Source organism: Anomaloglossus baeobatrachus, chromosome 11 (genome assembly GCF_048569485.1).
Source record: "Anomaloglossus baeobatrachus isolate aAnoBae1 chromosome 11, aAnoBae1.hap1, whole genome shotgun sequence".
Taxonomy (NCBI): Eukaryota; Metazoa; Chordata; class Amphibia; order Anura; family Aromobatidae; genus Anomaloglossus; species Anomaloglossus baeobatrachus.
In genome coordinates this window covers 22675069-22687452 of record NC_134363.1, presented here as the reverse complement: position 1 = coordinate 22687452, position 12384 = coordinate 22675069, and the positions used below count along the sequence as shown (strand labels likewise).

General features: G+C 43.1%; 1 protein-coding gene across 2 annotated transcripts in view; it reads left to right on the top strand.

Annotated features, from left to right (window-relative positions):
• The first annotated feature begins 614 nt into the window (after positions 1 to 614).
• The window catches only part of LOC142256043 (sialic acid-binding Ig-like lectin 14), a 31880-nt gene continuing 20110 nt past the window's right edge, over positions 615 to 12384 (top strand). The window contains exons 1-2 of one of the 2 annotated variants that reach the window (XM_075327545.1): positions 615 to 755; positions 4762 to 4866. In XM_075327545.1, coding sequence (XP_075183660.1) covers positions 4794 to 4866 — 73 coding nt within the window. In that variant the 5' untranslated portion in view covers positions 615 to 755; positions 4762 to 4793. Of the gene's footprint in view, positions 756 to 933; positions 951 to 4761; positions 4867 to 12384 lie in introns of those variants that run through there. The other variant, XM_075327546.1, reaches the window with a different exon arrangement.

Below are 12384 nucleotides of genomic sequence, written 5' to 3'. Positions count from 1 at the left end.
GGCACACCAGCCTTTTAAGAGGAGGGGAGGTGTATGTGCTCCCATCTTAGGTGCACTACTGGGAACCCTATGCGGCATGTACAGGGCCCAGGAGAGGAAGGAGGCAGTAGCACACATGGATGGCTGCATTGCAGCAGGGGAGAACCGGACCTGGCCAGGGTGGGGAGTAAGTCAGTGTCCTTGCAGGGACACCGGCGCTACATCTACTATCCACAAATAGATAATTCATAGATAATTCATGGTAGATTAGTGGTGGTCTGATCAGTTGGTTCCTCTCCCAACATTAAGGTGGAAATGGCCGTCTCAATGGAATATCGTAAGTGGAGTTTTGATAGAAAATAGGAACTCACTTCTGTCAAGTGTACTGGAAATCAAGAAACAACCAAATGAGTTGTCTGGGACAAACTCCTTTCACAAGTATTAGAATGGGAAGTAAAGCAATGTTGCCTCTTAAAAATATAACCAAACAGCTATAATATAAGGCGGGGGGGGATTTACATAATTCCTTGTGGTCACGAGAAGTTGTTGAATAACAGAGGACAAAGGAAGTTTCGTAAATTCGTACAATTTACTTCTGTATTTTAGTTACATGTAACCATTCAGTCTCTGAATAGATTCAATAGTGATCAGGCACAAGCTGAATATCCACAAGTTCCAAAAAAGAAGACAAGGAATGGAGGATTGAATACCGTAATGGACGTTGGATATTAAAAATAGAAAATTATAAAAGGATGAGCCACAAAGGATAATTCAAGGTAAGATTTTTTTTTCCCCAAAAACAAAGGATATCGACAAGAGCTAATAAGTCACTAAGACTTAATGAGTTTCCAGTATAGACATTAATGGCTTACATATTGGTAATGATGGTTTGGTAGGACATGTGCTTTGGTGCTGGGTGTTGAGAATATAAATAGAGAATTATGAGGATGAGCCACAAAGGATAATTCAAGGTAAAAATTTTTTCCCGAGAACATAGCATATCGACAAGAGCTAATGAGTTACTAAGACTTAATGAGTTATCAGTATAGACATTTATGGCTTACATATTGGTAATGGTGGTTTGGTAGGAGATGTGCTTTGGTGCTGGGTGTTGAGGAAAGTCTATAAGGATCATCAAGAGGATCTAGGATACCAAGCTATGGGGTCAAGGTTGCAAAGTAGATCTTTGACTGGATTGAAAGAAATCATAAGTATTTGAGAATCTTGTAAAAGTATTTGCGGATATTTCACCAAACTGTCGCCGTAATTAGGTGTGTCTTGTCCATCATTCTTGGGAGAGAGGTGATTGCACATATGTAGTCACTCTTAATACAATGTATTGGACATATATAGACAGCAAAATGAAAATGTAGCCACCAAGATATATGATAAATTACTGATTATGGGACTTTTCCCTGTATTAGCATTTGAGGAGCTATTTGATTCCAATAATTTAGAAAACTCCTAGTTCTTATATAATTTATAATGTCCACACGAAAACACCACAATGCCCCAATGACCGATGCAGTAATAGTACAGTAGTTTAGTTTGAATTCTGGCTCTGCTGCCAAAAAACTGTTTTAAACCACATTTATTGTTGGCTTTGGACACCATATGTAGCTCATGAGGTATTAGGGATGATTTCAAGCAAAAATGGATTGGATTTGTGTGACAATAACATGCTTCAAAAAATGTTCTAAAATAGTTTACAACATTTTTAGGCTAGGTCCAGATTGCAATTCTGCTCACTGTCTGGTACATATGCTCCAAGGTATTTGTTCGATAGTAGTCACTATAAGGAAGGATTCCGAGTAAGGATGAGCAAATCTGTGGTTCGGTGTTTGGTTTTCGTACCAAACAAAGACGTTACCAAAACAATAGAGTTCAGGTTTGGCATTTAGGTGCTCTACGTCTGAAAACCACTCCCACAAGCATCACTGTGCTTGGGTACGCTCAGTGCTCAGCTTAGTGTGAGCTGCTTGCAGTGTTTGATCGGCTTACCCTGAGGGTAACAACAGCATGATTACTTGTAGAGTGCTCTAACAAAAAAATAGAAAAAGCTGGCTCAACCACCCCCGGAAGTGATCTGTTCATGGCTGGCTGCATGTAGGCGGAGACCCGAACTGCCCACTCAGTGATTTCCATTGGGTTCAGGTCAAATCCGTGTCCCAATCCGAACTTTATTTAAAGTACGGCTAAACCCAACGAACCGAATTTCTATGGACCCGCTCATCTCTAATTCTGAGGCTTCTGTCCACCACAGGGACCCAGTGTAAAGAAATATATACCATGTGTTATACAATTCTTTGCAGTGGCCATCTGTATGTATAGGAAAGTAAAGTGTACTGTGTTCTCCTATAAGCAGTCACATATCAGTCAGATGGATTCTGGACATTTTTCATCTTCGTCTAATGAATGGTGACATTACAGTATAGGTATAAAAATATGGTCCAAAACCTATATCAGTTGGGCAGGAGGTCTATTTATATAGAATAATGGTGCCAACAAAGTAACCCTCCCCAATTGACAAACTAATTCTGCCATATATACCACTATGTATTCAAATAATATGCAATATCCAACACCTCCCATGTTCTGCAATTCTAATCCAAAATAAAACCATCATGTAAGTAAAAATGGATGATTTTACCTTGTACCCAGGGCTCTTTCCCTGAAGGTCACTCACAGTAAAATATGGGTGGTTGCCCAATTTTACAGTTTATGAAATCAGCTCTGAAGAGAGAAGTCTCCAGACATATCTGTTTTGACAAGCTACATACAATATATATACAGTATGTATATATACATATATATATATATATATATATATATATATATATATATATATCCATGTCTGGACATATACATTATATATATGTATATATACAGTTAGGTCCAGAAATATTTGGACAGTGACACAATTTTGGCGAGTTGGGCTCTGCATGCCACCACATTGGATTTGAAATGAAACCTCTACAACAGAATTCAAGTGCAGATTGTAACGTTTAATTTGAAGGTTTGAACAAAAATATCTGATAGAAATTGTAGGAATTGTCACATTTCTTTACAAACACTCCACATTTTAGGAGGTCAAAAGTAATTGGACAAATAATCCAAACCCAAACAAAATATTTTTATTTTCAATATTTTGTTGCGAATCCTTTGGGCAATCACTGCCTTAAGTCTGGAACCCATGGACATCACCAAACGCTGGGTTTCCTCCTTCTTAATGCTTTGCCAGGCCGTTACAGCCGCAGCCTTCAGGTCTTGCTTGTTTGTGGGTCTTTCCGTCTTAAGTCTGGATTTGAGCAAGTGAAATGCATGCTCAATTGGGTTAAGATCTGGTGATTGACTTGGCCATTGCAGAATGTTCCACTTTTTTGCACTCATGAACTCCTGGGTAGCTTTGGCTGTATGCTTGGGGTCATTGTCCATCTGTACTATGAAGCGCCGACCGATCAACTTTGCGGCATTTGGCTGAATCTGGGCTGAAAGTATATCCCGGTACACTTCAGAATTCATCCGGCTACTCTTGTCTGCTGTTATGTCATCAATAAACACAAGTGACCCAGTGCCATTGAAAGCCATGCATGCCCATGCCATCACGTTGCCTCCACCATGTTTTACAGAGGATGTGGTGTGCCTTGGATCATGTGCCGTTCCCTTTCTTCTCCAAACGTTTTTCTTCCCATCATTCTGGTACAGGTTGATCTTGGTCTCATCTGTCCATAGAATACTTTTCCAGAACTGAGCTGGCTTCATGAGGTGTTTTTCAGCAAATTTAACTCTGGCCTGTCTATTTTTGGAATTGATGAATGGTTTACATCTAGATGTGAACCCTTTGTATTTACTTTCATGGAGTCTTCTCTTTACTGTTGACTTAGAGACAGATACACCTACTTCACTGAGAGTGTTCTGGACTTCAGTTGATGTTGTGAACGGGTTCTTCTTCACCAAAGAAAGTATGCGGCGATCATCCACCACTGTTGTCATCCGTGGACGCCCAGGTCTTTTTGAGTTCCCAAGCTCACCAGTCAATTCCTTTTTTCTCAGAATGTACCCGACTGTTGATTTTGCTACTCCAAGCATGTCTGCTATCTCTCTGATGGATTTTTTATTTTTTTTCAGCCTCAGGATGTTCTGCTTCACCTCAATTGAGAGTTCCTTAGACCGCATGTTGTCTGGTCACAGCAACAGCTTCCAAATGCAAAACCACACACCTGTAATCAACCCCAGACCTTTTAACTACTTCATTGATTACAGGTTAACGAGGGAGACGCCTTCAGAGTTAATTGCAGCCCTTAGAGTCCCTTGTCCAATTACTTTTGGTCCCTTGAAAAAGAGGAGGCTATGCATTACAGAGCTATGATTCCTAAACCCTTTCTCCGATTTGGATGTGAAAACTCTCATATTGCAGCTGGGAGTGTGCACTTTCAGCCCATATTATATATATAATTGTATTTCTGAACATGTTTTTGTAAACAGCTAAAATAACAAAACTTGTGTCACTGTCCAAATATTTCTGGACCTAACTGTATATATATATATATATATATATATATACTGTATATGTATATATATATATATATATTTATATATATATATATATATATATATATATAGGTAAGGGTTTTGGCAAAAATAGGAGGAAGAAACAAAGGTAAACAAAAAGAAAAATAAATTTTAGAAATAAATTCCTAATAAATTAAAGAAATAGGTAAATGATACATTCCTTTGCGTCTTACTTAGTTTTTCTTTTATCTATTATTTATTCTACTACAGGCAATACAGAATGTAAATACAGAACACAGAATATGCCATTTAAGAGAATTCGGATTTTTGGGGACTGTTTGTCTTTCATTTTGATTGTATCTCAGCTATGGAGCAGTAAGTACGAGATTTCATCATTATCAATAATGGTTTAAAGGTGACGAGATATCTCTTTAAAAAACCTGGTGTTGACTTTTTCTTAGAAGACCCACCTAATGTATCAGGCGTCAGCAAGAAACCAATTCTCATACAGGGTTTCTTATTCATTGGCCTGTATACACTGTGTGCAGAATTATTAGGCAAATGAGTATTTTGATCACATGATACTTGTTATACATGTCGTCCTACTCCAAGCTACTATATATATAGGCTTGAGAGCCAACTACCAATTAAGTAAATCAGGTGATGTGCATCTCTGTAATGAGGAGGGGTGCGGTGTAACGACATCAACACCCAATATAAGGGGTGCTTAATTATTAGGCAACTTCCTTTGGCAAAATGAGTCAGAAGAGAGACTTGACAGGCTCTGAAAAGTCCACAATTGTGAGATGTCTTGCAGAGGGATGCAGCAGTCTTAAAAGTGCCAAACTTTTGAAGCGTGATCACTGAACAATCAAGCGTTTCATGGCAAATAGCCAACAGGGTCGCAAGAAGTGTGTTGGGCAAAAACGGCGCAAAATAACTGCCCATGATTTGAGAGAAATCAAGCGTGAAGCTGCCAAGATGCCATTTGCCACCAGTTTGGCCATATTTCAGAGCTGCAATGTTACTGAAGTATCAAAAAGCACAAGGTGTGCCATACTCAGGGACATGGCCAAGGTAAGGAAGGCTGAAAACCACCACCTCTGACCAAGAAACATAAGATAAAACCTCAAGACTGGGCCAAGAAATATCTTAAGACTGATTTTTCAAAGGTTTTATGGACTGATGAAATGAGAGTGACTCTTGATGGGCAGATGGATGGGCCAGAGGCTTGATCAGTAAAGGGCAGAGAGCTCCACTCCGACTCAGATGCCAGCAAGGTGGAGGTGGGCACTGGTATGGGCTGGTATCATCAAAAATGAACTTGTGGGACCTTTTCGGGTTGAGGATGGAGTGAAGCTCAACTCCCAGACCTACTGCCAGTTTCTGGAAGACAACTTCTTCAAGCAGTGGTACAGGAAGAAGTCGTTATCGTTCAAGAAAAACATGATTTTCATGCAGGACAATGCTCCATCACATGCATCCAACTACTCCACAGCGTGGCTGGCCAGTAAAGGTCTAAAAGATGAAAAAATAATGACCTGTGGTCCCTCATAAAATGTGAGATCTACAGGGAGGGAAAACAGTACACCTCTGGGAACAGTGTCTGGAGGCTGTGGTGGCTGCTGCACGCAATGTTGAGCGTAAGCAGATCAAGCAATGACAGAATCTATGGATGGTCGGCTGAGGAGTGTCATCAGAAAGAAAGGTGGCTATATTGATCACTAATTTTTTGGATTTTGTTTTTGCATGTCAGAAATGTTTATTTCTAAATTTTGTACAGTTATATTGGTTTACCTGGTGAAAATAAACAAGTGAGATGCGCAATAATTCTGCACAGTAATAGTTACCTGCACAAACAGATATCCTCCTAAGATAGCCAAATCTAAAAAAACCACTCCAACTGCCAAAAATATTAAGCTTTGATATTTATGAATCTTTTGGGTTGATTGAGAACATAGTTGTTGATCAATAATAAAAATAAATCTTCTAAAATACAACTTGTCTAATAATTCTGCACACAGAGTATTAGTAGTGAGCGTTACTGAGCATGTGTGACCACCGGAAAACATGACATGGGCCTTGTAGGAAGGAATCAAAATAACTCTGGATCATGAATAACGTATTTGACAGCAATATCTAGACACAAGATATAGTTGTATTATCTGACAACGTTTCGGTCTATTGTGTGTCGCACCAGAAAATCATTACAAAATGTAGGTATAATGTTCCTTTGTGAATGTCACAATGCAAATATTGTTGCCTAAAAACCAAAACCTTAATTAATAGGGATGATCGAATACCCTATTATTCGCTTCGCCGAGTATCCGACGAATACCTCGCCGCTATTCGAGTATTCGCAAATATTCACCCCACAATGTAAGTCTATGGGAAACCAGAATAATTTTTCATCGGACCTGTGGGTGACTTGTGGTGACTGAAGAAAATACTGAAATGGATGGGAAAAGGCTGCACAGTGCGGGCACAGCCTGTAGAAGGTGCCTGACTGCATTTCTGGTGTCTTTGAATAACATGGTCAGAGCAGCACGCGGCGTTTACGTAGTCACCAGAACAGCTCTCAATCCAAAGTAAAAGAGGGGAAACTGCTAAGAAACCGTTTCTAATGCCTAATCACTGTAATAAAACATCGAATCAAGCCCCAACCTCCCCAAAAAAAAACACTTTAGCATATGTTCACACATTTCGTATTTTACATTTTTCCTTCTTTTTCGATTAGAAAGAGCTGTAACTCATACATTATATTGGTGCCTGTCTCACACCTCTTTTTTTGGGATATATTTGACAGCACTTTAAAAGGTCAGCTACAATGTGCCCGTTGGGATGTTGACCTTTCCCTCCTCCTCCTCCATCAGCACCTCCGGCTCCAGTGGCCCTCTATTCAAATGTAGAAAGGGCCACTTGCTGTCCTAAAATCTCAGACTTCTTAGGGCTCTCAGGTGGGCCCTGTAACATAAATTGGGGAGGGATGGCGGTTATTTATAGTTTTCTGCGTCTCCTATATCATTAGTGTGAAAGTTGGAATACGTACTCCATAACACTTTACGGTGCTATTGCCAATGTGGCCATTTGGGTGTTGGCCTTGCCCTCCTCCCCCTGCACCAACACCACCGGCTCCAACACCACAGGCCCTCTATTCAACTTCTATTCAAATTATTCAGAAATGTATGTTTTATGGACAAACGAACGCCACGCTGGGACATCGAAGCTGATGTCGTTGATGATAATTGCATCTGACTTAAAGCAGGTTCGGAGCAGGAGGCATCATCGCTTGCAGAATAGAACACAGTTTGTGAAGCATGCAGCACCGTGGAAGTGGCAGTTGTTTCACTCTGGAACTCAGGCTTTATTCCACTAGCTAACACTGAGGATTTCAAAATATTCTGTTTTCCCAGGGGGGAATGGTTCAGACACTATGGAGCACTGCATCAGTAAGTACTCCCAACAGCTTTTTTTAAAAAAATTGGTAGGATAAGCAAAAGAGCATAACATGCCAAGAAGTTTAATACATTCAGTTCCCCTAGGGTGTGATGGTTCAGACACCATGTAGCACAGCATCATAAGATACTCCCAAGAGCTCCCAACAGCTTTTTTTTAAAAAATTGGTAGGATTTGCAACAAAACATATCATGCCAAGGAGATAAAAAAATTCTGATTTTGCAGGGGGCCATGTGTAACACACCGTGGAGCACAGCATCAATAAAGAACACAAATAGAGACTGCCTGACCAATTGTTCTAGACAGTGTAGCCTCAACAGTGGTTGTGCCAGTGCATAATGTACAAAAGCTTGAAAAATATTGCCCTGGGTGATTGGGCCAAACAATTACATGGCAGCAACACAACAAGTTACATTACTCATGCGGTGTCATTAGATGATAGAAGACAAAATAGTCTTGAATGAGAAACAATGGAACTTATTTGAACTTAAGAAATGCAAATTTTGGGGTTACACTTATTATTGGGTATTGTTAACAGGCAGTCTGAGATACTCTGGGGCAATCCATCTATGGTTCATTTTGATCAAGGTCAAACTGTGTGCACTTTCCGTGGATTGTCATGTGCGACTATCTGTTATTATTGACCCCGCTGAGCTGAAAACACGCTCAGACAACACACTCGCAGCAGGGCAAGCTAGAACTTCCAAAGCGCAAGGTCTGGCCAAGTGTTGAGCTTGGAAACCCAATAATTAAAGGGAACTGTAGACTCTGAAAGCACGCTGATATGGTCACCTACATAGTAGCTCACCATCTTACTTAACTGTTCCCTCCTTGTCATAGTTCCCCCAACCGTTATCTGATTCGCAGTTGACGGTTTGTGGAAAATGGACCAGTTTTGGCACATTAGTCCCCTGCCTATGTTGCTCCTACTATGGGTAGCCCTTTCTTGTAATCCTGTTGCATGAGATGACACGCTACCTCTGAGGCCAGCATGATCTGAGGGTAATCGTTTCATCAACTGCTCCACTACAGCCCTCTTGAATGTTTCCATAGTACAATCCTTATTTGCCTCGACAAGTAGAGAAGCGAATTTGTGTTTGTAGCGTGGGTCAAGGAAGGGACAAAACCAGTATTTGTTGTCTGCCAAAATGTGGACTAGCCAACAGTCATTAGAAAGACAGTGTGACATGAACTGTGCAATGTGTCCCAGACTCCAAACTGGAAAACTTTGTGTGTCTCTGCTAAGAATACATTCTGTCTCCCTAAACCTCTTCTCCTCCTCAGTCTCTCTCTCCTCCTCCTGCTCCTCCTCAGGCCATCCATGCTGGACAGCTCTAAAGTTTGGGTTGTCAATCCCTTGGTTAGCAACTTCAAAGCATTCCTATTCTTCATCATTCTCCTCATCCTCATGATGCTGAGCAAAGGTGACCTGAGCTTGTTGGCCGAGGTTGTGCAGATTACTTGCAACCATTGTGAAGTTTAAATCCACAGACAACTCGGGTGCATGAACACTTTGGTTAGTCAGACCATCCAGAGAGCGTTTCAATAAACAAATTAGTGGAATGGTAATGCTGATAACAGCATCCTTCCTCACTGCTCACAATGTTGGTACAGTAATCAAAATTCTCCAAGACCTGACAAATTTCTGCAATCCACACCCACTCGCCAGTACTTATGTCTGGCAGCTGCGTCTGATGGGCATGTTCCAGCTGGAATTGGGATACTGCCCTCTGCTGCTCATGGATCCTGGCCAACATATGATAGGTTGAATTCCATCTTGTAGGGAGGTCACATATTAGTCTGTGACGAGGCAAGTGTAATCGCTGCTGCAGCACTGCCAGGCCAGCAAAAGAGGGAGATGACTTGCGGAAATGTGCGCTAATATGTCGTACCTTGGTAAGTAGGTCTGGTATCCCAGGGTATTTCTTCAGAAATTGCTGAACTACTAAATTTACAAATGTGGGCCATACAAGGAACGTATACAAGCTTTCCAAGTGTGACGCCCTGGTAAAACTAGGTAGTCACAGATGACTGCACCAGGGTACAGGAATCACCTCCTTCCTTGGAATTCCACCTAAACACCACACACAGGTAATACCAGCCACAAAAGCCTAGTCACCCAATAGGGACACACCAGTGGGCGGGACCAGGTGGATGGGAGCGCTCACCTAGGGGTCCTGAGGTGCTAGGGGAGGGATCAAGTCAGGGTGTGCAGGTAAACAGGAAGTGTCAGACAGTTTGGGCAGCTGAGGAGCTAAGCACAAGGGAGAACAGTGGTGGACAGGGAAAGTGACAGTCGTGTTGTGCTGAGCAGTCAGTGAAGTGTAATCAGGGGTCGGAGCCCCTGAACTACAGCAGCACCTGCAAGGGACTAGGTGGCAGACGGCAGAGCAGGGCCACAGGTGACGGAGATTCGGTCACGGGAGACCTAAAGTGGACCTGGGCAGGGTTGTAGCCCGCCGGTACCGATAGCGGGAATCCAGTCCGGAGGCCGGGCACTGGCAGGGTACCTGGACCCTAGGACGAGGCAAGCTTCAAGCCCCTTGTTAATTGACCAGCGGGACAAGGTTTCAGGCCTTCTTTCAAGAGAGAAGCCCAGAGGGCGAAACGGAAGCCCAACGCGGGGGATAGGGTAGTCCGCCAGAACCCACTGAAATCCCATGGGTCAGATTTCATGGGCAACGGCTCCTCAGGTACACAACACACCGGGAGCGGATTTCTCCCGTTCCACATGGGTTAAATCAACACAAGAGAAACACACAGTGCAGGAGGAAGGGCCCCTGCCCTGTCAGCCTGGGTGTGGGACCAGCACGCCCCTCCATAGGCTCCCAGCATCTGACTTTGGTTTACTACACAGACTACGTGGGATTTACTTCTACTGTGAGTACACCGGCACCATCCAGTCCACCATACCGACTGTTCCCTGCCATCTTGCACTAACCAACGGGACCCCGCGACTACACCTCCCATACCCGTGGAGGGGATTCCACCTTGCTGCCCCACTCCATTGGCCCTTGGCGTCCCCTCACCAGGCAGCGGCGGTGCTACCAACCTTCACTGCAACCCACGGGTGGCGTCACCGACAAACTCTTTAATTCCCTTGTAAATACCCCCTTTTATTTGGCGTTGCTGCGGGCTACTGCACGAGCCCCGGATCCAACTGCCACTCGAGCCCTCAGCCACAATCCTGGATCTGAGCATCTCGGGTAGCCTCCCCCGGCCGTGGACTGCCATTCCTGCCCGACACACAAGCTTTAAAGCCGCCACCAGATTACGACCATTATCGCACACTACCATCCCTGGACGGAGGTCCAACAGCTCAAGCCACTCATCTGTCTGCTCGGTTATTGCTTTCAAAAGCTCAGGTGCTGTGTGCGATTTGTCACCGATACAGATGAGCTTCAGCAGAGCGTGTTGCCGCTTAGCCGAGGCAGTGCTGCAGAGATCTCACCTGGGGAATGATGTCGACGGTTGGACACCGGCGGATGTTGAAGAAGATGCACAGGAGCCAGATGAAGAGTAGGAGGATGAGGGAGTTGTTGCTGTGTAGGAGGCTACTGAAACTGTGATTGAAGTGGGCCCCACTATTCTGGGTGTGGGAACTATATGGGATGTTGCCGGCTAAGACTATGCTGCCCAGCCGCCACCAGGTTCACCCAGTGTGCCATCAGTGAGATATAGCATCCATGTCCACTTCCGCTTGTCCACATGTCTGAGGTTAAGTAGACCTTCCCTGTTATGGCATAGGTGTGAACCCGTTTGATGTTTACGGACACGTGATTGTGGAGTGCGGGGACGGGACAACGAGAAAAATAGTGGCGACTAGGCACAGAGTACCGATGTTCTAACACTGCCAAAAGGTCGCGGAAAACCTCTGTTCCCAGAAGGTGATAAGGCAACATCTCAAGGGCTATCAGAAGCCGCCATCAGGATGCTATATATTATGGTATTTGGCTTCAGGCAGAACTACAGGCTGTGACAGCAATTTTATTTATTTATTTTAAACTTACACTATTTTATTTAGCAGTAGGGTACTATGGAGTTTATGTACGTTATGAAGCCAACACAAGGATGCAACTGAGCTGGTATGAATTGAGATGGTGGCTGACAGGCACTACACTACACCTGAACCCATTGTTTATACAATTTTGGGACCTCACTAAGAAGAGGATTTTTTTTTCCACCGGTTTAAAACAGGAACGGCTCTCACCTAACTAAGCAATGCAGTAACACTGTCTCTATACCTGGTTCTATGATTTACACAGCCGCTAGCAGCTACTGGACACTGAGTTTAGCCCTTACAAGAACTATTATTAGTTTACTGTATAAATGCTGTATAACTGCTGTCCTGCACACAGTACAGTCTCACTACACCAGCAGCTCAGGAATGAATGCGTGCACACAAAATAACGGCTGCCTTATATAGCCCCTATGACG